This window comes from Rousettus aegyptiacus, unplaced genomic scaffold (genome assembly GCF_014176215.1).
Source record: "Rousettus aegyptiacus isolate mRouAeg1 unplaced genomic scaffold, mRouAeg1.p scaffold_m13_p_8, whole genome shotgun sequence".
Lineage (NCBI taxonomy): Eukaryota > Metazoa > Chordata > Mammalia > Chiroptera > Pteropodidae > Rousettus > Rousettus aegyptiacus.
This window is the reverse complement of record NW_023416311.1, coordinates 112,402,711-112,430,094: the sequence shown is the minus strand read 5'-3', so window position 1 is coordinate 112,430,094 and position 27,384 is coordinate 112,402,711. Positions and strand designations below refer to the sequence as shown.

General features: G+C 65.9%; 1 protein-coding gene across 1 annotated transcript; it reads right to left on the bottom strand.

The window, feature by feature from the left end:
• Positions 1-271: 271 nt before the first annotated feature.
• On the bottom strand, positions 272-25,791 carry LOC107499964 (tubulin polymerization promoting protein). The gene is made up of 4 exons (XM_016124672.2): positions 25,687-25,791; positions 9,076-9,396; positions 2,480-2,633; positions 272-2,212 (listed from the first exon to the last, which is right to left on the bottom strand). The coding sequence occupies exons 2-4, from the start codon at positions 9,390-9,392 to the stop codon at positions 2,018-2,020; spliced, it is 666 nt and encodes a 221-aa protein (XP_015980158.1). The 5' UTR covers positions 9,393-9,396; positions 25,687-25,791; the 3' UTR covers positions 272-2,017.
• Between the last annotated feature and the right edge of the window lie 1,593 nt (positions 25,792-27,384).

The following is a 27,384-nucleotide window of genomic DNA, read 5'->3' as shown; positions in this document are numbered from 1 at the left end:
GGACTCTGCCCCTCTACCCTTGCTGGTGTGCATGCTGTCGTCCCCAGGGTCCTGCTGGGTTTCAGTGTCTGTGCTACCTTGGCTGTGACGGTGGCGACCGGGCTGTTCACGGCAGGAGAAAGGCAGCCTCAGACCGGGAGACCCATGCCCCTGGCAGTGCCTCTGGGCCCTGGGGAGGAGCCTGTTCTGTGACCACCGGTGAAGACGAAGGTGGCGGGGAATGCGAGGGCTGTGGTGTGCGACCATCTCACCACAGAACACAGCACGCTCGGCTGCCTTCGGAGGCGCCTCCCGTGGCTGCTCTTGCCTTTGAGTACGCGGAGGTCCAGCCTCGGGGAAGAGGCGCGCAGGGCGGGGCCAGCGTCCTGCCTGCCTGCCTTTCCCCTGGCCCTTGGTCCCACTTCCCCACTGTGGAGTGCAGGCCTGGTCGGGCACCTTAGGGTCCCCAAGTTAGAAACTCAAGACAGTAGAGAGACGATGCCCTTAAAGGGACTCGACACCTGCGCTCCATCATTTCCTCAGTTCTGGTGCCATATGCTGTGAGCGCCGAGATCCTGCAAGTAAGGCCCGGGGGTGCACGAGGGGCTGGGGGAGTCAGCTACTGTAGAGGAGCCGCATCTCCCGGCAACGGTGGCAGATGAGGGGCCTGCTCCGGCCTGGGCAGTGACCAGTGTTCCTTCTGGGCTCAGGGAGGCAGCAGGTGGGTGGCACAGCAGTGCCAGGCCAGGCCACGTGTCCAGGACCAGGGGTGCAGGACAGACAGTGTCCGGGGCGGCCGGCCTCCAGGACGCATTTCCCTGATGCAGCCGTGGCTCCAGGACACATGGCCTAGCAAGCCACACACCAGGCTGTGGCCACGTTTATGCAAGTGGGTATGTTGCCTTGCGGCCACGTGACTGCCACCAGACCCCAGCATCCGTTGTTGGATGGGGGCCTCCCTGGCCTGGCTTTCTTATGTGGCTTCCTGCGCCCTGGGATTGGCAGAGTCCAGAGAGGCCAAACTAACAGCAGAGCCTGGAGCCCAGAGGTCCGGGGTGCGCTATGAGCGAAAGGGGAGCAGTCACGTGACCTGTAGCTTCAAGGCCCGGAATCCAGAGCAGGAGACGGGGCCTGCCGTGCCGCCTGCAGGGCAGCCGCAGAGCCCGCAGGGTCTTGTGACCTGGAGATGCAGGGGCAGCAGGGAGAGTCACAGAACAGGATATTCTAAGTCCTCCCGGACCCGTTCTGAGAGTAAACAGTCTCTGTTTCTTCTTAAGAAAAAAGCGAAAGGAAATACGACCCATCCTTAGTTTCCATTTTGAAAACTTCTACCTTCACACATCAAATCACTTTCTTTTGTTCCACTGAGGTGCATCCTTTGACTGGCTCACCTTCCTTTGCACACCAGGCTTCGCTTACGTGACCACACTTAGCACAGATCTGGTCCATAGGCACATGTGTGCGTGTGTGTGTAAGCGTATATGCGTGTCCACGAGCATGTGTAAGCGTGTGAGTGCATGAGTGGGTGTGTGTGTGCGTGAGCATGTGTAAGTGCATGCATGAGTGTGCATGCCTGAGCATGTGTAAGCATGTGTGCGAGCGTGCACCCGTGTGTCCCACAGCTGCACGGAGCCCTCGCAGACGCCGCTGTGTCCCGTTCAGGGTTCGCGTCACCTCACTGTTGCTGCTGGTTAGTGTTAGCGCAGACTGCCCTCATGGTGCCTGGGGTGGTCTGCTGGTCAGGGTCTGTCCCACCCGCTCCTTTAAAGCACCCTTTTGCCTGCAAACCAGGTGGCCTGTATGGTTTGGTCCCAGGAGACACTTGGAAATGAGGATCTGTTAACTTCCCAGCACAGGACAAGGCAGGAGTGTTAGAGAAAGGTCTGTGAGTTCAAGGGTCACATGGAGTCGGGAGGGGAACACACCGGGGCCCCAGGCAAGAGGGAGGCCGCCCCGCTGAGCTCCGCCCCAGTGAGCCCGGGAATGTGGCGAAGTGAGGCTCGGCGGGCTGGAGTGGAGGAGGGCCCCGCCCAGGCAGCTACTTGCCCCCCTGCACCTTCTGGTCGTAGGTGCCTGCGTGCTTGTAGCCTGGCACGTAGCCCGATTCATCCACCAGGTCCACACGGCCAGCCTTGCCCTTGCCCCGGCCCGACGGGTCGAAGCGCTCCTTGTGGGAGCCCGTGAACTTGGTCGTGTCTGTGAGCCGCGACACAGTGGGTGACGAGATGGCTTTCTGCAGGAGGAGACCAGGAGAGGGATTAGCTGCAGCTGAACCACAGGAGGAGGAAGGGGTGTGGAGCCGGGGAGGGGAGATGCTGGGGGAGGGGAGGTGCCGAGCAAGGGGGCCCGAGCGCTCCTGTCCACTGCCGCTGGCTCTGGGCCTGGGGAGGCGGCCCGGGTCGTCCTGCACCCGGGGTCAAGGCTCCCATTCGGGCTATGCCGCTGCCATCCATCCCCTGACCTCCCGGGCCAGGCCCCCCGGAGGACCCGCCTTGCTCACCGTCACCCCGGAGATGATGGGGGCCTTGCCCTCGATGAGCCTGTGCACCTCCCGCACGGCCTCGTCGCTGCTCTTGTCCTTGAACCGCTTCCTGGAGAGTTCCTCCAGCGCCTCCTGGAACTGCTCGAAGGTGATGGTGCGGCAGCCCTTCCCTCTGCGGGGAGAGAGGGCTCAGGGACGCCGCAGTCCCTCACTCGGACCGGGGGCCTGGCGTGCCCCGCCCTGCCTCTCTCCTGCACCAGGAAGCAGTGCTCACGTTCCAGCCCGGAAGGCCCTGCCTGGGCCCTGGCCCATAGTGTTTACGCCCAGCAGTCGGTCGTCACCGGCAACCGCAGCAAATACAAACTGTCTTGGAAAAAAGCTTAAAGGAAGCACATCCTTTACGGTCACCGGGACGTTAAAACAGCCGCCGTCTGTCTCCAGATGGGGCGTGTGTGTGGCCTCCACTCAGGGAAGGACTGACTTTCAAAGAAAAATTAGGCTGAGAAGCTGGTTGGATCCAGACCACAAGGACAAGACCTCAGTCCTACCTGGGGCCTCTGCAGGCAGTCTGCATGTCACTGCTACCGCACAGGGATGCCCTCCCCAAGACGCCCGGTAAGGTGGGCCCCTGCCCCTGCCCGCACACCCACGACAGCAGGGTTCCCCATGGAGGCGTCACAGGCTCTGCACTGGCTCTTCACCTTTCATAATTTTAACGTTTTTGCCACTGTGACTGGATCCTCCCCAGATAATCCATTGGTGTGTTTCCAGTGTTTCACAATCAGAGATGGTGGGGAGGAGGCTCGCACACGCCACTGGACACCTCACAGGAGGGACCGGCGCAGAAAGCCCATTTCGCTCCTGCCGCGGGATGGAGAGCAGCCCGAGCCGCCCACCTGCCATGGGGACGAGACGAGCGGCAGGCCCACAGTAACAGCAGGCCAACACCGCCAACGGGTCACGCATGAGGGTTTCAACAAGGGGGCGGACTCGTTGGTGGAGAAAGGAGCGTGTTTTCAGCAAGCAGAGATGGAAGAACTATCACTCGTGTAAAGAGCTCCGATCCCAGCTTTGCACCAGATACAGAAGTCGGCTCAAAAAAGGGCTGTCCCAGAAATACAAAAACCTTCTAAGAGTCAACAATAAGGAGAAACTCGACGTAATAAACTGGGCAGAGTCTCTGAGCCAGACGCCTCATGAGAAGGTCCGTTAGGAGCAAACCAGCTCACAGAGACTGCACGTCGTCGGTCCCCGGCACGTGCCGCACACCGGTGGGGCAAGACGACGGCTCAGTGCTGGGAGGACGCGGGGCCACGGGTGCCCCCACGCAGCCGGTGGGCATGCAGCACGCCGTCCACTGTGGAAGGCACCTGGGCCGTTGCTTAAAGGTCATGACCCTGCCACCTCATTCCTGGTTCTCAAGAGAAATGAAAACTTGAGCTCACAGGCTGGCTATAACTAACTGGCTAGTCACAGTTCTCGTCGCCAAAACTCAGAAATGCCCCCGTGTCTTAAAGTGGTCAGCAGACACACACCTTGGCACGTCTACAGACGTGGGAGGATTCATTCACTTGCGCATTACACGTGTGTCTCGAGACACGGGACCAGCTGAGCAGCACGCCTCTGGTCAGGAGAGCCGAGCAGGGGCCACGTGGGAGGGGGGATGGGAGCAATCGGAGCCGTCTGTCCCGACGAGGACTGCGGGGCAGGGCTGGGCAACGTGGTGGACACAGGGCTTCATCAGACTCCGTGTTGGCGGTGGGCTCGGCCCCTCGAAGCTCTCGGCCTTGCCACCCATAAACGCGTCAAAGTCTGCAGTGCCAAGCTAAACTGACCGGGGTCCCCCGGCCAGGCCACTCTGGGCAGCTGCCCTCAGCCCGATGACCTGGACCAGTGTACACACGGCCTCTCTTCCCCTCCCAGCCCAGCCTGGGGGGTCACCTCCAGGACCTGGAGGCCTGTCTGTCCTGGGCTGTCCCAGGCATGCCCATCTCCTGTTCGCTGGCTGCCCGGGGCAGCATGCAGATGCCCGGCCTGGCAGCCAGCCCAGTGACTGGCTATGGGGGCACACAACCCTCTCGGCACCAGGCGCTGCCAGTGTGAGTCATTCGGGCCGGGGTGGGGGTGCCGGCAGGGGCTCCTGTCAGAGGCCACGTTCTGACTGGCCGGATGCACAAGCCCAGGGCCCTGCCTCACCCGCTCTGCCAGGCTGGCCCAGGTGTCCCCACAGGTCCCCATAGTGACCGCTGAGTGGGTTTCGGAACCCTCCCCGGGGCACATGGTGCCCTGCTGCTGAGAGTCCCCAGGGAGTTTGAGGATGACAGTCCCCTTTCTCCCCCCGAGGCACGACCACATTACTCCACTCCACACAGAGCAGGCCTGTTCTCCAGGTGCACAGAGGGCAGTGTTCCCACGCCGAGCGCCTCCCGCCCTGGCCCCACCAGCGCCCACTCTGAAGGCTCCATTCTGCTGGAAAGCTGGCCCAGCAGCGACGGAGTCACCACACACAAGGGCCCGTGAGCTGGGGCTTCACCCTGCTTCCCAGACCCACCTCGGGGCAGGCAGGTCACAGGGCCCCACAGGCCAGCCTGGACCGAGGGTGGACGTGTGTGCCTCCGGGGCCAACACCTCGAGGGCTCCCAGGTTTTGGCCAGTGCGTCTGGGAGGACTGAGTGACCAGCAGCCCATCCCCAGCACGATCTGGCACAGGGCTCACTCCCAGGGGCCCCTCTGGGGGGCGGGAGGCGGGGCGCAGAGCAAGTGCTGTATCTCCCGGGCTCCTCAGCCAGCAGCAGCTGGGACCGCGTGACCTGTGCAGAGGGCAGCCTGCTGGCCAGGACACCAGTGTGGACAGGAAGTGGGGTGCTGAGGGGGACACCCAAGGCACTGATGAACGTCGGAGCGGGGTGCCTCTGGACCAGTGGGGGAGCCCTGCCTGCCGCTTGCTCCCGTGCTAAGGCTCCCCTGGCAGACGCCTGCCCGGGCCACCCCTGCTGCCAGGCCCAGCAGGTGCAGAGCCCCAGAGCAGGCCCAGCAGGCAGACAATGAGGTGCCGAGTGCCACTCAGGTCTCAGGTCTGGGTGCCCAGGGCACTGAGCTGTGACCCCCACATTGGTTGCTTCCCCTAAACAGGAAACCATTGTCCTGATCTCGTGTGTGCCTGGTGCAGGCCTGGGCTGGGCTCCGGTGCGGGCTCCAGGGTCTGGACTCGCCCTGAGGGGCAGGTCCCCGGAGGCGCACGGTGGAAGCCTCTGGACGCCCTGCACTGCCGCGGGTGGCCACGAGAGGGAGCTGCAGCGCAGGACGCCACCCCGGCCGCGGGACTCTGCGAGACCCCAGCACCTGAGCTGAAAGCACCGCGGGGCGGGGGTGCGGGCCCCGGGGGGCGGGGGGGGGGGAGGGGCGGGGGCTGCCGGCACCAGGGCCCAGTGGGAGGTGCAGGCCGCCCTCCCCGCCAGGAGCGGGTGGGGGGGTCCCCAGGGCACTGAGCAGACACTGCCGCCAGCCCCGCGGGGTCACTGTCACCAGCGGTGTTCTGCGTCACATCCTGTGCAGAGCTCTGCGGACTCCAGCAGCCCCTCCTGCGGTACCCCCGCCCCCCCACGCTGCGACGGGGCCCCGGCCCGTGCCGCACGGAGCGCGCCTGGCGCACGCCAGGGTTCAGGCTGGTCGCTCCCGACCCCGAGTCCTGGCTCAGGCAGTTCCCGTGTGGCGAGGACAGGCCCCCGGGAGCCCCTGCTGCCTGCTCCCGCCGAACCTGCGACCCGGAAGCCGGACACACTGGCCGTGCGGTCTGCCAGCACGGTGTCGCAGGCAACAGGCCGTTTGCTCTGCAAACACGGCGCCCGGAGGGAGGACGGGGGGCGGGGGCGGCCGCAGCAGACCCCCACCCTCTGCCTGGGCCGCGCCCCGTCCACCTGCAGGGTGGGGCCCCCAGCACGGCCCCTGCGCACCAGGCAGGGCGGCAGGGGTGGCACCTCTGCCTGTGCACACATGGTCCTGTTTAGTTCATACTGCAGACTGACCACCGCCCACCCTTTGGGGCGGGGTGGGGACAGGCGTCTTTGTCTAGGTAACAATAGCCCTCAATCAAGACCGGGTATAGAGCCGCAAGAAATTTGTTTAAAATTTAACACATAGTAACATCAAAACAAACAGGCGCTGCCATGGCGACAAGACCTAAACAAAGGCTGCAGATACCCCAGCTGGCGTCAGGGCCGAGCCCTGGCAACCGCCCCTACACAGAGCGGGCTCGCCACCAAACCGCCCGCCCGGCAGGACCCCACGACCTACCCACACACTGTCTCCCAGCGACCTCGTCACGGCACTGACCACCTCTGCCGTCCCAGGGATGAGGGCGTGAGTCCTCCGCCATCCTGCCTGATGTGACGTGTCCAGCAAGCCACCCAATCTCGGGGACCTGCCTGCTCCCTTTACAGGCCTCGGCAGCTGCCACGGGCCCTCACTGGGCTGGGGCCACAGCTGCCTAGTTCCCCATTCTGCAGCCCCCACAGAAAGCTGAAGCCAAGATGCCAGGGGACACCAGATAGCCCCGGGATCGACAGTAGGGAGCCTGTCGTCTCTAGGAGTCGGGGGGCCCCAAGTATCCAAGCAGCTGACATCCTGCCTCCCAGGAAAGGCCCTGGTTGCAGATGGGGTCCTCCCCAGTGCCCACTCACTCATGGCCCAGCACCCTTGGGTGCGCAGGGAAGGGAGCACACATGCCTCCTGCACATGGGTCTCTGGACCTGTCCAGAGTACACGCCCTGCAGGGTGTGGAGAGCCACAGTTCTCCCAGTGTGCATGTGCACGTGTGCACACGTGTGTGCGTGTGTATTGTGGACTCGTGTGCGATGTGCATCATGCATGTGTGTGTGCGTGTGGGGGCTGTGAGCTGTGCACACGCATGCATGCGCCTGCATGAGCTCCTGCGTGCACGTGTTTGCACGTTCCTTCACACAGCAGCCTGAAAGCAGCTCGCTGCAGGAGGGGTTGAGAGCCGGCGAGGGAGAAGTTGCCCAGCAGTCTGGGCCAGCGCCAAGGGCGTGGGGCCCTTGATGCTCCCTGCGGGGGGACCTGCCCCTGGACACGCCCCTTATCTCACCTCCCCCCCGGGTTTCTAGAACGTTTCTCAGTAGACTCAGCTCTTGGGGCTCCTTTGGCCCTGGGTCTGCTCTCCTGTCTCTCTCTTGCCAAGGTGCCTGGAGTACCCGCCCCGGGAACCGAAGGGAGGAAGCACGCTGGACTCCATCCCAGCCCCTGCGCCCAGCTGCTGCTCCCCCTCCTCCCCTCACCTCCCTTCCCTCCTACTCCTCATCCCTTCCTCTCCCTCCTCCCCCTCTTCATCCCACCCACCTCTTCCTCCTCCTCCTGGCCCCAAAGCCGCCTCTAACCCCGGACCCTGGGAAGGCGCTGGCTTCCAGGAAGCAGCCACCAGATTCCCACATTCCGTCTACAGTGTCGCGGGAGCTCTGGTCTGACTGGTAAATCCGCCTGGTTCCACCTTTTCAGGTGAGACGGGAGTGTGCCTGTCTCCTGGGCCCTGTTGCTGGGTCCTGATGGCTGGCCCTTGGGGGCCATTTGAGCCCACCTCTACTCTGTGCCAGCCACCCTGGGCAAGCTCCCGCTCAGGGGGACTGAGCCAACCTTACAAATTCCAGCCTGTGGCTCCGCAGTGGCTGGGGGTGAGGCTGCCTGCCCCTGAGCTTCGGTGGCTGTCAGGATGGCGTGTCCAGCTGGCGGACCAGGGAGACCTCGCCGTGAGGGAGATATGCCCAAGCACTTTCACAGGCAACATGGTGACATGAAGTCACAGCCTCTGGGGACACAAAGAAAGGAAAGCGTTCGCCGCCTCTGCTTGGAGGGGCAGGGTGGCTGGAGGGGCCAGGCTGCCGACAGGGTGGCGGGCGCCACAGGTGAGGGACGCCGCGGTCACGGTGACCGCAATAGCATGGGCCAGAAATCAGCTGAAATAAAGACATTTTCCAGCAGCAAGCATGAGCTAGGCAGAGAAGAGTGGACATTTGGTGGCCTTGGGGACACTGAAGTTTCCCAGATGGGCACGGGTTGCAGAGACAGGAGAAAGTCCTCGTGCTCCAGCGACGCTCGGCAGAACAGGAGGGGTGGGGGTGCGGCCCTGGTGGGCGAGGACGTGCAGACGCCCGTGCACACGCACTCACGCACACGCGCGCCCGCAGGCGCCCTGCGCCAGGTCTCCGAGTTACAGGTGCAGCCTCGAGCGCTCACTGTGGGATCCCACGCTCCCCACGTGGGATTTTCCCGGGGCGGCCGGCAGGCGGGGGCAGCCGGGATGCCGCTCACGCCCTGGGGACAGGCTTCACGGCTCAGCACAGAGGCCTGCCTCTCCCACCTGGCCGCCCGAGACCCCTCGCGGCTCCTGGGGCAGGGCAGTGGCCCCGTCCTGGGCTCTGGGCCCGCCTGACCTGCGTGTCCCGGTTCCCGCTCCCGGGTGTCTGAGAAGGAAAGGGCCCTGCAGCATCTCACTTCCCCACGGCCCCTTAAAGCACAACCCCCCCGCCACGTACCGCCCCGCATGGACCCTGACGGGCGGCCTGGGGACCACGGGCCGCGGGGCGCTGGCTCAGCGCACTCACTTGATTTTGCTGAAGACGATGTCCACGTCGGTGACGGTCACGTTCTTGCCGTCGATCACCTGGCAGTCCTTGCACAGCTTCGACCAGTTCTTGCCGTGCATCTCCTTCCCGGTGGCCCTGGTGTCCCCGTGCACGGCGAAGCGCCGGAAGGCCTCCTCCAGGGCGCTGAGCTCCGGGGCCGCGGCAGCCGCCCCGTCGCCCGTGCCTTCCGACTCCAGCGACAGCCGCTTAGCCGTCCTGTCCTTCGCGGGGTCCCCCGGGGACTTCGGAGGCGTCTTGTTGGTGGCCTTGGCAGGCTTGGCCTTGCTGTCGGCCATGTTTCTGGGGGAGGAAGGAGAGGAGAGGGGTTATTGTTCCCGCCCCCAGGACAGGAGGCTGGCGGTGTCCCTGGGACCCCTCAGAGCCAAGCCCCACACGTGAGGGGGCGGAATTCCTGCCCGGAGGCCGCAGTGGAGGCTGCTGGACACGGTGCCCCCGTGACATTCAGCACCCTGCTGCCCCGCCCCCACCATGGCTCCGTGGACTGACACGTCCTCAGGGAGGGGCTTCCAGAATCGGTCATGCTGCCGCCCCCACCTCGGGGCTGAGTCTGCTGCCCCAGTGCGGGTGGTGGGGGGAGGCCTTGGGGTGTCTGCCCAGGAACACGATGCCTGAGCATGGCTGCGCCGGGCCTAGGGTGAGGGACCACGTGTGGGGGGGGCCGCCACAGGCCCCGTCGCAAGCTCAGGGAGCCCGCCCTGGCCTGCCCGTCTCTGCCTCTAGGCCCCTGGGGGGGCGCCTGAACCCCAACAACATGCTGGGTCCCGGGGTGGGGTGGGGGCAGCGCTGAGGACAGAGGCCAGTGTCTCCAGCAGGAGTTAGGACAGGGCTGGGCTAAGCACAAGGCCACCGCCTCCTGCTCCTGGCGGGTGACGGGGCCGGGCCCCTGGGTCCCTCCCGAGCGGCTCCCCAGAGCGGCAGCCTGGTGTGCATCTCTGCCCCACCGAGGACGGATGGCCGTGGGGGCTCAGCCAGAGGAGAGAACCGAGGAGGGGGCCGCGGGCAGCTGCCGCTCGCGGACGGCCCAGAGCCTGCCCCACCAGGCCAGCGAGTCAGACGGGCTGGGCGCTGTGGCCAGTCCCGGGGCTCTGCCCGCCCCGAAGTCCTACCAGCTCCCCACAGTCGGAGTCCAATGCCCTGGACCCCGGAAGTGGGTGTTCTTGGGGCCATGCGGGCGCGGTCCCACGTCCCCTTTCCTCTACGATGGCACAGAGAATGCCCCTGCTGCTGAGGTGCCGTGGGGACCCCCGACATGGAGAGCCGCCGGTGCAAGTGAAGGGTCAGATCGGCAGTGCGGCTTCCCGCAGGGCTCCAGCGGGCCGAGGCGCCGAGGCAGGGCCGGCTGGGAGTCGGGGGTCCGCGGAATCGCTCCCGGCTTTGCGCTGACACCGTTTCTCCGTCTGAAGCGGGAGCTGCGAGCGGGCCTGGAGCGCTGGCCGCCGCGTCTCGCCCGGCGCCCACAGCGGGAGCACACGTGTGACAGAGCCTGACGCCGCGCAGCCGGGCGCAGGTGACGAGGAAACTCGTCAGTGCCACCGTGGGAGGCCCGGTCACGTCCTCCGTGGGGCCCCATGCCCCAGCATCCCGCGGCCAGCAGTCCAGAGGGCCGACCGCCAGCCCCGTGTGTGGCGGGCCGAGGCCCCGCCAGTGCCATGGGCCACGTGAGCCGCGTGAAGTGCCCTGGACACGTGCGGGACAGGCGCGCGGATTCAGGCCCACAGGGCTGGCTCGCCGAGAACCCGGCCCCCCGGACCGAGATGCGGGACGCGGCACCCTGGGGACCAGCCTGTGCACACCTGCCCTGCTCACAGGGAGGAGCGGCGAGGAAGAGGCTGCAAGCCCTGGCCTGCGCCGCGCCTTCTAGCTGGACGCGGGCGACAAACGGGAACCAGCAGACGGCAGCACTTGGCGGCGGGCGCCACTGTGCAGGCCCCTCATCCCACGGGCGGCGGGGTTCCCTCGGCCTGCACGCCCCACGCGAGGCCGGGCTGGCCCCGCGTGACGAGGGTGCACCTCTCGCCCCGGATGCTGCGCCACCCCCAGGCCCACGGCCGCAGAGGGTGGGCGGTGGCTGTCCACTCTGGCCAAGCAGGTCCTGAGTGACCGTCGGCATCGCAGGGCTCCCAGGCCAGCCTGGGACAGGCTGCGGGAGGCCCAGAGAGGAAGGGGCAGGGTGTCCCTTAGTGGAAGTGGCTGCCAGGAAGTCAAAATGCGTCCCCCCAAATGCAGCATTAAACAGGCCCTCTGAGGTGTGGGCCGCATTCTTAGATGTGTACTGCACCCCAGGTGTGTGCCCTGCACCCCACGGAAGTGGACCCCTCCCTGGCCAAGAGTCCCCTTACAAGGCACAGGTCAGCGTATGGTAGGCGTGGAGGCCAGTCAGGTATGACCAGGTATGACCGGGTATCACTCCGCCTGATGGCAGACATCAAGGCGGGCCCCATCCCTGCCAGGAGCGAGAACTGCCAGCAGCTCAGGCAAGTCCCAGGGAGTCCGGTCCCAATTTATTCCATGTGAAATGAATCAGCTCCCTGTGGAAGCCCAGTCTCCCTCCTGCCCCTCTCTCGTCTGCCTCCCTGGGGAGGCCCCAGACTCTTTGGGACGTTTGTGGGTCGAGAGGGAGGGGCGGGGAGGCTGCCAGAGCTGACGGACACACCTGTGAAATGCCGACAGGGAGGTGCGACCTCCCTTCCCACACAGAGCTGCCCCTCCTGCTCCCTGGGTCTCTGGCCAAGCATCCCGCTGTAAGGCCCTCCCTGTGGGACCCCATTCGCGTCCCACAGCTCTGAAACCTGGCGAGAGGGGCAGGAGGGCAGGCGGGAGGCGGGCAGGCTGCAGGGGCACGTCGGGGCCTGCGTGAGCTGGCGGCCCTGGCCAGGCTCCCTGAGGCAGGACAGGCCGTGTCCGAGAGGGGTCAGGAGGGGACCGCCGAGCACTCACACTGCGTGTGGGGACAGGCTGTGTTACTGGGTTTGCATTTTCAAAGGCGCTGCAGAGGGCGCGGTATGAGGTGGAATTACAGATGGGGTGGGGGACAGGTGGTCGGGGGCATATGGTGCCCAGAGCACAGCCTCACCAGGTGACCCCGCCCAGACCGGACACCTGCCCCTCGAGTGTCCCCTGGGCTCTGGGGACCGTCCCACTGCTAAGGCTGGGCTGTCCCTGAGGCCCTACATCACCTGGGACACCACCTGTCACAGGAGCGGACAGGCCAGGTCCCTGCTCCGGAATGGCCGTCTTTGTACCCTGGCATGAGGCCTTACTGCCTGAAGTGAAACCCACAGAAATGGTAACACAGGGCAGACTCCAACAGGTGACAGTCATAGATGCCACATGACATCAGCACACAGCGTCCAGACCAGAAGACGGAAAATTCATGTTTGTGATGTGCTACAACAGAACCAGGTGTCTGTGGGCAGGGCCAGGTGTGTGTGAGCAGACCAGGTGTGTCCATGGGGGTCAGGTGTCTGTGAGCAGGGCAGGTGTGTCTGAGAGCAGGGCCAGGTGTCTGTGAGCAGGGCCGGGTGTCTGCGAGCAGGGCAGGTGTGTCTGCGAGCAGGGCAGGGTGTCTGTGAGCAGGGCAGGTGTGTCCACAAGGGCCAGGTGTCTGCGAGCAGGGCCAGGTGTCTGTGCGTAGGGCCGGGTGTCTGCGAGCAGGGCCAGGTGTCTGCGAGCAGGGCCAGGTGTCTGCGAGCAGGGCCAGGTGTCTGTGCGTAGGGCCGGGTGTCTGCGAGCAGGGCCAGGTGTCTGTGAGCAGGGCAGGTGTGTCCACAAGGGCCAGGTGTCTGCGAGCAGGGCCAGGTGTCTGTGCGTAGGGCCGGGTGTCTGCGAGCAGGGCCAGGTGTCTGTGAGCAGGGCAGGTGTCTGTGCGTAGGGCCAGGTGTCTGCGAGCAGGGCCGGGTGTCTGCGAGCAGGGCCAGGTGTCTGTGCGTAGGGCCGGGTGTCTGCGAGCAGGGCCAGGTGTCTGTGCGTAGGGCCGGGTGTCTGCGAGCAGGGCCAGGTGTCTGTGAGCAGGGCCGGGTGTCTGCGAGCAGGGCCAGGTGTCTGTGCGTAGGGCCGGGTGTCTGTGCGTAGGGCCAGGTGTCTGCGAGCAGGGCCAGGTGTCTGTGAGCAGGGCAGGTGTGTCCACAAGGGCCAGGTGTCTGTGCGTAGGGCCGGGTGTCTGCGAGCAGGGCCGGGTGTCTGCGAGCAGGGCCGGGTGTCTGCGAGCAGGGCCAGGTGTCTGCGAGCAGGGCCGGGTGTCTGCGAGCAGGGCCGGGTGTCTGTGAGCAGGGCAGGTGTGTCCACAAGGGCCAGGTGTCTGTGCGTAGGGCCGGGTGTCTGCGAGCAGGGCCGGGTGTCTGTGCGTAGGGCCGGGTGTCTGTGCATAGGGCCAGGTGTCTGCGAGCAGGGCCAGGTGTCTGTGAGCGGGGCCAGGTGTCTGCGAGCGGGGCCAGGTGTCTGCGAGCAGGGCCAGGTGTCTGTGAGCAGGGCAGGTGTGTCCACAAGGGCCAGGTGTCTGTGCGTAGGGCCGGGTGTCTGTGAGCAGGGCCGGGTGTCTGCGAGCAGGGCCAGGTGTCTGCGAGCAGGGCCAGGTGTCTGCGAGCAGGGCCGGGTGTCTGCGAGCAGGGCCGGGTGTCTGTGAGCAGGGCAGGTGTGTCCACAAGGGCCAGGTGTCTGTGCGTAGGGCCGGGTGTCTGCGAGCAGGGCCGGGTGTCTGTGCGTAGGGCCGGGTGTCTGTGCATAGGGCCAGGTGTCTGCGAGCAGGGCCAGGTGTCTGTGAGCGGGGCCAGGTGTCTGCGAGCGGGGCCAGGTGTCTGCGAGCAGGGCCAGGTGTCTGAGAATGGAGCCAGGTGGGATTATGAAGGCGGCACGGCAGCAGTTTTGTACTCTCCTGGTCCCCTTCCTGCACAGGATGTGGTGTGTGCCTGCTCGCTAGGTGTGAATCCCCTCCACTCCTGGGCTCCCCCAGGCCCACGCTCAGCACCCCATTCCCGATGCCCTGCCCCCCGTTCACACCCCCACCTGCAGTCTGAACTGGCCGGTTGGACCGACTGTCCTGTACCTCGTAACCAAGTGCCCTCCAGCCCCTCCCCCTCCTGGCGCACTGTCCCTGGCATGCTAAGTGCCCCACACTGCCTGCCTGTCAGGCGCACGGTGCAAATGGCCGGGCCTTGCTGGACCAAGGGTTGTGGACGGGCTGCGCTAACACCGGTGCGGCCAGTTAGGACACACAGAGCAGGCAGGTGGGGCTGACGGCCACGTGGGGTGGGGGCGGGGCCTGCCACAGGGCCGTGGAGCACAGAGGACTGTGCACCCCCCACGCTACGCTGCCCACCCTGGGGCCACGCGAGACCCTCCTGCTGTCCCCTGGGCCTAGGAGCCTCGGAGCAGCAGGGCAGCCAGCCTCCTATGGCTCTGTCCTGCCAAACTCAGTGTCCACCTGACCCCTGCCCCTCCCCCCAGGCCACTGGGGCCGTGGCGGGGAAGACACCAGGTGTGTGGGGGGGTGCACGCTGGCCAGCAGGGCCACTGTTCCTTACCAACTGCCAAGCGGGGGTGTCTCACCCCAGAGGTGTCCCGCGATCTGAACTCCAGAACCTCTGGTACCCAGGTTACGCAGACGCCCCGCTGAGAAGCCCCCGTTTAAAGAGACGGGGACACAGGATTCGGGCGCCCGCGGGCCAGGCCGGGGGCCTGGAATGTGTGTGGCAAGCTGGGCTGGGCAGCATCCACTGTGTTCTGCGGGAGCGTGCATCGGCTGGCGGGTGACGGCGTGGCCACAGGCCCTCCCTGCAGGGGGCAAGGGCCCCTGGGACAGCAGGCGGCAGAGGGAGCCGATGCCTATGTGCTGGGCAGGGCCTCTGACAGGCGACCTGGTGCCGCTGGCGCCCCGACACCTGACTGGCCGGGGCAATGCCCTCCGCTGGGGCGGAACAGAGACCTGGACCAGCCCGGGCCCACTGGCCCGACGCAAGGCCCGGGCTCCATGCAACACACTGCGGGCCCGGAAGGGCCAGCATTCCCGCAGGCTGCAGACTGCCTGCCGCCCGCAGAGCAGCCATGTGGCCATGGGCGCTGGGGGAGCCTGCCTACAGGCTCCGGCGTGGTGGCTACTGGACTCAACGGGACTGGGGGCTCCACGCCAGTGCGGGGGCGGGGGCACGGAGCAGCAGGGGGAGGAGCGTCCCCTCCCAGCCTCCGGGACAGGCGGGCTGACCCTGGCAAACCCAGGAGCTTTCATCAGGGTCTGCTCCCGACGCCGCCCAGAGGGAGAGGGCGTCGGGGTGACAGCAACGGCCCCCAGATAAGGCACAGGTACAAGCAACCCAGAGGTGCCCGGGGCGCCTTATGCTCGCTATCTGTCTGCCCCACACGGGCCCTGGCCGCGCCCCCCCTCCCCAGTGACGTTCTCTGGGTGCCGGGCGTGTGCGAGAGACCCTCAGCAAAGGGCTCGGGGTGGGACGATGAACTGGAAAGGCTGTAGTGGCCCGAAGCCCGGAGGGGGCTGGGTCCGCCCGGCTCATCCTGCCTCTGCACTCCGTCCCAGCAGAGGCTCAGGCCCCAGCCTGGGGTCTAGGAGTGTTTTCTGCCCCTGGCGTGGGCACAGCCCAGGGGACAAAGGCCAGCACAGGCCGGAGGCCGAGGGGCCAGCCCAGCGCTGCCCCCGCCGCAGCTCCGAGTCCATTTGAGCACAACATGGCCCTTTGGCAATTGTTCACATTTTCAGTCACAGCACGGCCACCCGCCCTGTGGCTGCCCAGGACACTTGACGTGAATGACCACTCGTCTCAGCCAAGGACCGTCCCAGGCAGCGGGAGCCTCCCGGAGCCTGACAAAGCGGCTTTTTCTGAGCCTATGATTCTTGCCAACTGTGCGGGGACAGTCCCCAGCCTCAGCCCGGCACGGAACATGGCCCACAGCCCCAGCACCCGCCTTCCCAGGCTCTGAGCCTGGGGGCCCCCACGCACCGGGCTCGCCGAGCGGGATGCAGGTCCTCGTGGTCGGAGAGGCCGGAAACCAGGTCGCACCTCGCTGTTCTGTTCGTGGTCAAATGTGATTGCTCTGGGACGCAGGAGAAGGGCAGAGTGGACCAGGGCGGGGCCGCTCAGGGGGCAGCACCAACGGGGCCAGAGGGGAGGGGCCGGGACTCACCCCGCCCACTGGGGACCCCCCACACACACACTCGCTCAGCCGGCTGAGACACCCGCCCCCGCCGGGCAGGAGCCCGAGCCGCCGAGCGGGACAGACGAACGGACACCCAGGGGACGCAGGCGCCGCCGGACAGGGCCGGAGGGAACACCGCGGCCTGGCCGGTCTGGTGCTCGCCCTCGCCTGGGAAGCGTCCTGGGGGCAGGCGAGGACTCTAGAACCTTCTAGTCCCTGACCCCACCCTCGGCACAGCTGTGCCCCACGAGCCCCGCGAGGGCCCAGTGGAGGGCGGGGCCCGGCGGCCCGGAGGGGACAAGTGTAGCGGGCAGCGCGGCCTCGCCCGGAACCCGCGCAGGCGCGATCGAGCCGCCGGCGTGGGCAGAGGCCCGGGCGCCCCGGGAGCCGGAGGGGCGGGCAGGACCGGCCCCGGGGCCTCCAGAGGAAGCGTGGCCTGGGGTCACCTTGACCTCGGACTTCTGGCCCCAGAGCCGGGAGGGGATGAGTCTCTGCACTGAGCCGCCCGTCTGCGTCCCTCGTCACAGCAGTGCCAGGAGCCCCACGCCGTGCGGGGCGACGCCGGACGGGGGAGCCCCGCCCCAGAGAGGGCGCGGGAAAGGCCCACAGGGGGCAAGGCTGGCGGTCGCCAGCCGAGGGCCCCGGATCTCAGAGGCCCCTGGCGGTCACCCTAGCAGGACGGGCGCTCAGCAGGGGGTGGCCCATGGCCGCTGTCCTCTGAAACACCCGTTCCAGCCCCAGGGGGAGGCGTCTGAGCAGAGGACGGGACGAGTGCACGTTCGCAGTGGGGCGAGGCCAGCGAAGCTCCGAGACCCTGCCGGGCGCGGCGCCGGAGGGGACGGCTGGACCTGGACGGCTCGCAGGTACCTGGCGGCCTCGGCCGGGGAGGAGCGCAGGGCCGGCCTGAGCGCGCGCGAGGCCCGCGCCGCACGAGAGAGACGCACTGGGCACAGAGGGCCGCCGGCCAGAGTGCCTGGCGCGCAGCGGGCAGCGTCGTGCCCTCCGGCCTCGGAGGTCCCGGCCCCGAGGAGGCAGTGTGGGAGGCTGGCCGCGCCCGGGGTCAGGGCCAGAGCCGGGGGACCCCCGGGCCGAGACGGAGAGGAGACGCCGAGGGAGCTGCGCAGGTGCGAGGTGCGGGGGCCTCCAGTGGCCGCGTCCCCACGCATGGCGCCGTCCTCCACGTGGCCTGGCTCCCGGCCGGCCACCGGCCAGCGCCGAGGTAGCAACGCGGTGTTCGGCTCCGGCGCCCAGCTGGGCGCTTAGAAGGCGCAGGCGCCGCACCCTGCCTCCTGCGAAGGTCGGGCCGCTCGCCCGCGGGGCAGCCAGGCAGTGACAGCAGGGCACCCTCTTACTCTGCACCCCCGCGTGCTGTAGGGGAGAGAGAGGTGACCAGTCAGGCCCCGGCCCAGGCCCGCCCCACGTCTCCTCAGGCCGGCACTGCCTGACAGATGGCCCTGGGGCACGCACCTGGGGCTCAGGGAGAGCCGCCCGGAGGCCAGTCCGCTCAACCCACAACCGAGCTCAGGAGACCCTGGATTGCAAGGGCCTGAAAAGCCAGCAGGACACACGTAAACACTCTCCAGAGGAAGAGACTGTCATCCGAGCCCTCCAAATACCTCTACGAACATGTTCTGATGACAACGTCCAGTGCACAGTGAAACATAACCAGGCGCAGGTGCTGGACGAGGTGCCGAGAGGCCAGAGCGCGGACAGTGGGAGCAGCGCGGGGTAGCGGGGTCCCGGCCGCCGGGAGGCAGTGGGCAGGCGGGGACTCCAGCCAGGAACGGAGACCCATGAAAACACAGACGGCAGCTGCGCAAAAAGAACACCTGCGAAATTCTAGCCCCGAAAAATACAAAAACCAAAATTCAGAACTCAGCGGATGGGTTTAAAAGCAGAGCAGGCAACACAGCTTACAAAGAACTCGCGAATCAGAAGCACCCAAAGAAAAGGACCCAGATGAGGTGGAAACGTGTGCGCACCCCCCGTGAGGGTGTAAGTGCACCACACACACGTGAAAATCAGGGCGCTGAGCAGACAGCTAAGAAGTGAGGAAAAGCCCTCAGCAAATTAAGGACAAAAACAACAGAAATAAAAATAAATGCAAAAATTAATAGATTAGGAAACAAATCTACAACACAGAGGACCAACAGCATCGGAAGTTAGCGCCTGGAAACACTCATGAAATTGACGAATACTGGGGAGACTGAGCAAGAAAAAAGAAGGGAAGGTGGAAATGCCGATGCCAGAAACGGAAAGCAGGGCCGTCTGCAGACGCGAGGGCCCGGGGCGGCCAAGAGAATGTCACCTACGACTTTGCACCAAAACATTTGATAATTTTAGTGAAATACACACATTCCTAAAAACAAGACAAAACAAGAGCCACCTTCTGGACCGGCAATGGAAGAAATAGATACAATTATCTCAAGAACTATTCTTATAATTAAGCACCTGAATCCTTACTTAAAACTCTTCTCACAAAACCAAACCAACACAAACCAAGCGAACCCAGCGAACCCCAGGCCGGCATGGCTTCCCCAGCAGGTTCTACCTTATACTGAAAGGAGAGAGAAGGGTGATTCCTGCGAATCCCGCCAGAGAAGAGCCAAAGCTGGGGCACCCCACAACCGTTTTGTAAGACCAAAACAACACGGTGCCAAAGCCCGATAAGGTGTAAAAAGAAGAGAAAATTTATGCCAGTCTCACTTACATAGATGCAAAAATGCTAAACAAAATGTTAACGAGCTGAATCCAGCGACGGATGTAAAGGGTCGACACCTTGCAGTCCAGGTGGGCTCCTGCCATGGTCGCAGGCTTGGCTCAGCGTTAGCACGAATCAGTAGAATTCATCGCACTAGCAGAGTTACTATCGCCCTAATAAACGCTGGCAGAGCATTTGACGGAGTTCACCATCTAGTCACCAAAAAATTCTTAGCGAAGCAGAAAAAGAAGGAAATTCCTTAACAAGATAAAGAGTACCTACCTATCAAGAAACTACGAAAACCATCACACTTAACAATGAAACACTGAAAGCTTTTCAAACTGGAATAAGACAGGGGTGCCTGGCCTGCTATCTCCACTGCTAGTCACCGAGTCAGGACAGTGGGGCAGAAAAAGGAAGTAAAGGCCATAAAAAGTGGCAATAAAACTCATTACGTGGAGTTTCTACGATTGTGTATGGACACGATGCAAAGGACTCTCAGGAAAATTATCGGAATCCGTGAGCGGGCTCAGCGAGTGGCCCGGGTGCATGGCCAGCCGGTCGAAACCCGTTCTTTCCATGCAGCAGCAAAAGCGGACAATGAGTGTCTAGAAGCACCACTGAAAATACTGTGCCGAAACCTCGATTACGGAGGAGGAAATCAAACAGAAGATGGGCAAGCCCAGAGACCCAGAGACCCACGAAGCTCATCACGGGAAAACAAAAGGTCTAAGCAACGGATAAAATCTGAATACACAAAGGATCACTTGTCCCCAAGCACATCCGCAGGTTTGACTCAGTCCAAATCAAAACTCCAACAACGTTTTCATCAGGGCACCAGACCCGCCGACCCTAACTTTCACCTGCAGAGGCCACGGTCTGGGAGGGACATGGTGGGAATTTCCGCCGGCGCCTCTCTAGACTCCATGCGGGGCTCCGGAAGTGAAGACCGTGTGGCGTGTGGTCCTGGCACAAGCAGGGACCAAGCCAGAGGGACGGAAGACTGCCCCGCACGGGCCGCGCTGATGCCCAGGCGGCCCTGCCCGCGGAGCGAAGGGCGTGCGCGGTGGGTGGGGCCAGGCGGAGGGAAACTGAGCCCTGGCTCCTGGGTTTGGGTTTGTGGTGGGTCGAAGCAGGGAAGGCAGGGCATGGGGTGTCTGCCATCCTCGGGGCGGTGAGTCCCACCACGCAGGGCGCAAGGATCCCTGCCCCTAAGGCAATGGCTACGATGAAGAACTTGGTCCATCGAAATGTCACTGCCGTGAAGGGGCAAGCGGCAGGGGAGGCGGTGCCCTCCCTCGGAACCGGTGTGGCCCGTCTCGGGGTCTGTGATGAGCAGGGCAGGGCAGCAAGACGGAGGCAGACGAGCACGTGGCCAGGCCCTGGGCGCGCGCGCATCCGGGCCCCGCCCCTCGGGGACGCGCACGGCCCGCAAGTGCAAGTAAACCCGCCACGCTCCGCCACTCCCTGCGAGATGCTGAACAAGAGGAGGGCGGGCCACCCGGTGCCAGCGTCTGGGATCGCTGTGGTGGCAGGGACTGCAGCTGCAGATCTGGGGAACCCAGGGGTCCTCGCCACATGGGCCCCGGGAAGGCTCGGGCAGCCCCACAGTGTGCGGACGCTGGTGGCCCCCGCACGGACACACACGCCTGCCACGATGGCGGCCCCCAGGGCACTGAGAGAGGTGAGCCGGCACCGCAGAGCGTGGGCTCCACGGCTCACACGCGTGAGGTGGGTCACAGCAGCCGCCACCGCAGCCTGGGCACGCCTGGGTGCCAGCACAGGCCAGGTGAGCTCCGTGAACCGCCAGCCCCCAGCCCCGTTCTGCCCACAGCCCACAACTCACGCGGGCGCAGCGGCCTGCGGGCGGCCCTGCACCCGGAGGCAGGTGGCCCATTGACGGGCTCGCTCGGAGCACCGAGGCCACAGGCAGAAGGTGGTGGACGGGGCAGAGGCGTCGAGGAACGAGGGAATGGACACGTGGGGCAAGCTGTGGAGACGGGGCCGGGTGTTCAGAGGGGAGGGATGGTCACCCGTGAGAGCTCGGGGGGCCGAACTGTGCTGCCAAGGTGTATGGGAGAAGGGCTGGGCTAGGCCCTGGGCTGAGGGGAAGGGCAGGCTGGGGCCGGGGCGGGGTAGGGTGGAATGCGGTGGGGTGGGGTGGGGTAAGGTGTGGTGGGGTGTGGTGGGTAGAGTGGGGTGGGGTGGGGTGGGGTGCCATCTGGTGGGATGGGGCCACGCGGAGACACCCTGCCAGAGCTGAGCCTGCCGCCGTGTGTGGGGCAGGTGGGGCTCCCAGGTGGGGTGCCGGGTCCGCTGCGTGGCAATTCAGGCAGAGAGCGAGGATGTCTCGGGAAGAAAGGGTGGGGCTGAAGAAGGCCCCAGCAGGAGGAGGGGACAGCCAGGTCTGAGCCAGGGCCCAGGCACACGCAGATGCTGTGGGAAGGGCCTCCAGACAGGGGCCACCCTGTGGAGCGGCCTGGTGAGCTGCAGGGCTCAGGGCCAGGGTGCAGCGAGGGGGCGGGGCCGCCCGGAAAGCAGAGCAGCTGGCCAAGGAGATAAGGCTGGGGGGACAGCAGGGCCAGGAAGGGACCAGGTGGTGAGGCAAGAGGAGGACGGGACATGAGCAGGTCACCAGTGACCCTCCCAGGCTGCAGCTGCAGGTGCAGGGCACGGCTGGGCCTCCTCAAGGGGTCCTCAGAAGCATCAGGGGGTGACTCTTCCCAGTGATGGTCTCTGCCGCCACATGCCCCTCCCCTGGAACCTGGGCACCTCAGTGACTGCCTCCCCCGCTGACTTCTGAAGTCACACATGAAGAGCGAGCCTCCTCTCACCTGGTCCTCTCTGGGACCCAGAGCAGGGAGCCCTGACGGGACCGGGGGGCTGCGCCAGAGCTCTGGAAAGACCCCACACAGACAGAGGAGCCCCCACCATGCCAGCCAGCTGCCAGCCCAGCCATGTGACTGAGCGGAGGAGCCTCAGACGGCTGCCCGGCCTGTGGACGGCCCAGCCCGAGCCAGGGGACAGGGCCCTCCATCCATGCCACCAGCCCTGCTGGGTGGCAGGCTCGTGAGCAAGGCGCGTGCCGTCCCTGCCTTAACCCCTGGTCTGGGGCTGCAAGCATTAGAAAACTAGAGGTGGGTGGCAGGGGTGGGTGGAGAGCCATCGAATGGACGCAGCAGGACTGCAACAGGTGTGTGATGTGTGAAACACGCCTCCTGAGGAGCAGACGCCCCAGGGCCGCGAGGGCACACAGGCGGGGGCGTCTGAGTTGACCCGGCTCGGCTCGGGGGCCACCTGCTGGGAGTGAAGCCCGCCTGCCCGCCGATCCCTCCCCAGGAGGAGATGAGACAGGCTGTGTGGAGCCTAACTGAGGTCACCGAGAGGACGCTGGCCATTCTGTGACATTCCCGCTGGAGTGAGAGCTCCCTAGGGTGGAGGCCGCCCGGCACACCTGGCACCTGACACCCACCTGGCAAGCACACAGCAGGCATCTGTTGTACAAATGGGTGCAACAGGGTTCCAGGGATCACGCAGAGCCCACATGGGTGCCCCACTTATTACGCAAGAAATCAGAGACAAAGGACACGCCGGGGACACGCCGGGGACACGCGGGGACACGCCGGGGACACGCGGGGACACGCCGGGGACACGCGGGGACACGCGGGGACACGCCGGGGACACGCGGGGACACGCCGGGGACACGCCGGGGACACGCGGGGACACGCCGGGGACACGCGGGGACACGCCGGGGACACGCGGGGACACGCCGGGGACACGCCGGGGACACGCCGGGGACACGCGGGGACACGCCGGGGACACGCCGGGGACACGCGGGGACACGCGGGGACACGCCGGGGACACGCCGGGGACACGCGGGGACACGCCGGGGACACGCCGGGGACACGCCGGGGACACGCGGGGACACGCCGGGGACACGCGGGGACACGCGGGGGACACGCCGGGGACACGCGGGGACACGCCGGGGACACGCGGGGACACGCCGGGGACACGCCGGGGACACGCCGGGGACACGCCGGGGACACGCCGGGGACACGCGGGGACACGCCGGGGACACGCCGGGACAATGAGCCGCAGGAGAGGAGGGCAAAGGAGCAAAAACGGCTCCAGGTAGTTTCACATTTTAGGCTTGAAAACAAGTAAGGACCCGCCCTTCCTTTTCACAGATCTAATCTAAAAAAAAGTTGGCGTGGACGTGGGCCCCAGAGGATGAGCTCACAGCTCCCATCGCCCGGCCGGGCAGCGGCGTGGGGCTGCAGAGCACCTCTTGGAGCGGCGGGGGGGTCACACCGTCATCTCTGCACGCTCCGGGAACACTTCCCGCCGTCTCCTCGCCGAAGGGCCTGCGTGTGAGTGTGCACACACAGACGTGCAAGCCACACGGAGCTGTCACTGCACAGTTAAGGGCGAATACGGGGGCTGGACACAGCCTTAACTGCCATTTCGGAAGCCGAGATCGGGGGACAGCATGCCTTGTCTCCGTGGGGTGCTGCTCTTCCCTCATACGCAGCTCTCGAGGGCAGCTACTCAGCCACAGACCCTGAGCCCATCCCCAGAAGGGCCAGTTAAAGCCATTGACAGGTACTGGCACTGGGACTCTGCTCAGGAGGTCCCTCTCTGACGGGGCACCGCAGAGGGGGGCTGCCGTGGGTCCTGGCGCCATGGCTGCCTCCCCGCCCAAAGAGGAAGCCGGTCTCCCCAGGAGGGGCCGAGCAGTGCAGAGTCCATGCCAGAGCTGGAGACGGGCCCATGCCTCCCGCCCCACAAACACCTGCGGCCGGAGGGCGCCCCTTCTCCCGCCCGGCCCAGCGTCTGTCTGCCGCAGCCCGTGGGCGCCGGTGGACTCAGCCCTGGGCCCAGCACCCTCGCTCCAGAGTGGCCAGCAGACGGCACCAGGCTGGGCTCAGGGCCCAGACCTCACAGCCCGAGAGAGCCTGACCCTTCAAGGTGCCGCTCAGCCCCCAGATGGCATCTCCCGTGCAGGCTCCTCCTGCATCACGGGCCACAAACAGCCACTCCAAGTCCAGATGGCACCGCCTGCCCAGGAAGCTTTCAATTCTCAGCCTCTTCCACAGGGCACACTCTGCTGCCCCCGGGGAGGGAAGCCACATGGACCAGCCCCAGGACAGTTTGGCGGCTCAAAAATGTCTTTTAAACCTCCATCAGTGACAAGTGGTTTTAATTTTCTTTATGAAATCTGCACGTTCCCACCAAGAGCATTTATAACCTGGTATATAGTTAAAACATTGACTGCAACCTCAGAGGACTCAGGAAGGTCGGCAATCAACTCCGGAGTAAGAATACGACCAACAGCTCTCTGCTCTCCATCACCTCATCGTCCAGGAAAGATGGAGACGAAATTTTATTGCAGCCCTTAAATTGTGGTACCCTCTGAGTCTCGATCGCTTTGGAAATCAAGAAACACAGAGCCTCCCACGGGGAGATGGCGCGTCCCCCCAGGCGGCATGCATTTCGCAGGAAACTCGCCAGCTCCTGTCCCCCGCCGCCCATCAGGCGAGCCCTGTGCTTCGGACCCTGTAACGGGGACAGCGCTGCTACCAGACAGGGATCACGGAATCCGGGTTACGGCATCCGTCTCTCTGCCCCCCTCACTCCGCCCCATTTCCTGCCTGTTCCGCGCTCTCCCTCCCCGGATGTGATCCCCGGGCCCTGGAGTTCAGCTCCCCGGCTAACTGATCCCCACCTGGGGGGCAGGGGGCCGCTCTGGGCTCTGGCGAACACCCCGCCCCCGCCCCAGCCTGTCCTCGCCGAGACGCCGGCCGTGGGAAGAGCCAGGAGGCAGGCGTGGGCCGTGGGAGCGGAGTCCTTTCATCGGCGACCCCAGGGGCTCTGCAAGTATCCAATAAATGTGGGGGGAACCAGCCAATGAGCGAGCGGGTGGATGACAGCACAGCCACTCAGCCTGAATAAAAGGTGTCTGGTCCTCAGACACACCGACGCCTGTCAAAATAGCAGCCACAGCAGAAAAGCACGAACGATTTTTTTCCCACCGCGTCACCAGGCTTCGTTTACATAACCGAAACCGCAGAAGGAAGGGTTCCTCGGGACCCCCCCCCCCGAAGGCGGGCGCTGCGCCCCAGAGGTGTGCGGGGAATGCACTGGCAGCCGACCTCGCCCAGACCGCGGGCAGCACGCGCACAGGCGATAAGGAACAGAACACCCCTTGCGACTCTTCGATTTGCATACCGTGGCCTGACACGCTCACCGCGACATGCTGGTGACGCCCGCGCCGCCGGAGAGGGGCCGGGGCCCGGGGAGGGCGGCGCGGCCCCGGACCACGGCCACTCCGGGCCCCGGCCGCGAGCGGGCCTTCCTGTGGCCGCGGGTCCCCGGGAGCCCGCGCGGTGGCATCGTGGCTTCAGGTCAGACCCTTTCAGCCCTGATTTCCCGCCGCCTCGCGGGCAGCGGCCACCCTAGGCCCGGTAAACAGCGCTCCCGCAGCGGGACACGGAGGGGCCGGAGAGGCGCGGCGCCTGGCCCAGGGCCGGACCACAAACCCACGCTTCGCCCCACCGGCCAGTCCGCCCGCGACCCCGCGTCTGCAGACCCGCGCGGGACGCTGCGCCTACTGCCCGGCGGCGTCCGGGCGAAGGCGCAGGTGGCAGGCGGAGCGGGCCGGCGGGGGGCCCCGCGTCCGCGAGGGGCGCCCCTCCGTGCCGCGCCCGCGCCCCGCGCCCGCTTACCTCGAGAGGGAGCGACTGCAGCGGCGGCGCCTCCGCGTCTCGGCCGCGCGCGACCGGGCGCAGGGCTGTGCGCTCGCGCCGCCGCGGCGCCGGGCCCCGCCCCGGCCCCGCCCCGGCCCCGCCCCCACCAACCCTGCTCCCCCGGCCCCGCCCCCTCCGGCCCCGCCCGGCCCCTCCCGGCCCCGCGAACGCGCCGGGCGCGCGGAGTTCGGCGGCCGCGGCGCCTCTGCCCTGCGAGGCCGGCTCGGCGCAGGCACCGCGGCCGCCGGCGCAGCGGGCAGGGCCGTGGGAACCCCATGGTGCGGTGCCCGAGCGGCCGCCGCCGGCCCTCTGGGGTCCCCGGGGCGCCCGGCGCGGTCTCCACGCCCCCGCGGGCCCCAGGCGGGGGGTGGGGGGCGGGGGTGGTGTGGCAGCTGCGGGAGGATGAATGGGCGCGCGGACGGACCTTACCCGGTGGGGCGGTTGGGGGCGCTAGCCTCTCCGCGGGGACGCTCCGGCTTCATGGGGAAGGTGGCGGCAGGCGGCTTGGACCCCACGGAGGGTGCGCGGGGGTGCGCGGGTCGGGGGCGGGCAGTGGGGCTGCGCCCCGAGGCGGGTGAGCAGGTCCATACCGCGCACCACGCGCAGCTGGGCCACCTTCCGCGGGGACAAGCAGCGCCTGGGCCCCCGCCTCGGCCCCCGTTTGAGGCCTGCCTTCGTCCTGCAGGGAAGGACGACGTGGGCCTGCCCGGTCCCGTGCGTAAGAAGCCATCCCCGAAGCTTCTTCCCGTTTCTCCTTGCCTCTGCCCCATGCGAAGCCCTGCGCGGGGGAGGGTTCGTGTTGGCCTTCAGCAGAAAGTCCTGGGGCCGGGATGACGGAGTACTAACTAGCCTGAGTGCTGGGACTGGAGGTGCACCCTCAAGACCCCTACAGTGGGGGATTCTCCTCAGGCTGTTGAGGGCCTGGGGTTGGCCTTTAGGTCGCTTCGAGCTTCACTGCTATGGCTCCCTTGGAGCTGGCCAAGGAACCCCATCCCAGGCTCTGTCCCTACCCTCCTGGCTGCAGACCCACCCCAACCCTCTCCAGGCTCTGTCCTCAAGCTCCCAGCTGCAGGAACCCCCTCCCCCCATAAACATAACTTCCGGGCTCCACCCAGCTGCAGGTGTGTCCTGCAGGAGCCCAGCTTTGGGTTCACCCTAGGTTCCAGCCAGGTCAGGGAACCTGACGAAGGCAGCAGAGGAAGTTGGGGCGCTGAGCCAGAAATGGGGCAGGCAGTGCTGGCTGTCCACCAGACGACTGGCACAGAGTGTAAGGACATGGTCTCCGTGCTGCTCAGGGAGACAGGTGCCCAGAGGCAGGCTGGGGTGCGCAGCCCCACCCCCCACTCCTCCTGGGTCCCCGTGCCTTCCTGTCAACCCCTCTGGCTTCTGTGTCTGCTCAAAACTGGCCCAAAGATGGGCTTCTAATTCTCATCCCTCTGCAAAGGTCCCCCCCAACCCCCAGAGCCCGGTGAGCCTGCGAGCTCAGCTGGAAGAACGGGGGACACAAGCACGTCCCCCTGAGCCCCACACTCCGGCCTCATGCTTCTGTTTGGGGTGAAGCAGCGCCTTCTCGGTCCACACAGCCCTCAGCACTGCTGTCACCTGGAACTTACTCCCTACGGTGCAAACGAAACAATGAGAACATTGCTTACATCCATAATCGTACTGGCCAGATGG

What these genes read in the sequence shown, in the direction of transcription:
- LOC107499964 (XM_016124672.2), bottom strand. Translation starts at nt 9,392, where the DNA reads ATGGCCGACAGCAAGGCCAAGCCTGCCAAGGCCACCAACAAGACGCCT. An exon ending in ATCGTCTTCAGCAAAATCAA is followed by an intron (nt 2,634 to 9,075) that starts GTGAGTGCGCTG and finishes CTCTCCCCGCAG; the next exon opens with AGGGAAGGGCTGCCGCACCA. An exon ending in CCATCATCTCCGGGGTGACG is followed by an intron (nt 2,213 to 2,479) that starts GTGAGCAAGGCG and finishes CTCCTCCTGCAG; the next exon opens with AAAGCCATCTCGTCACCCAC.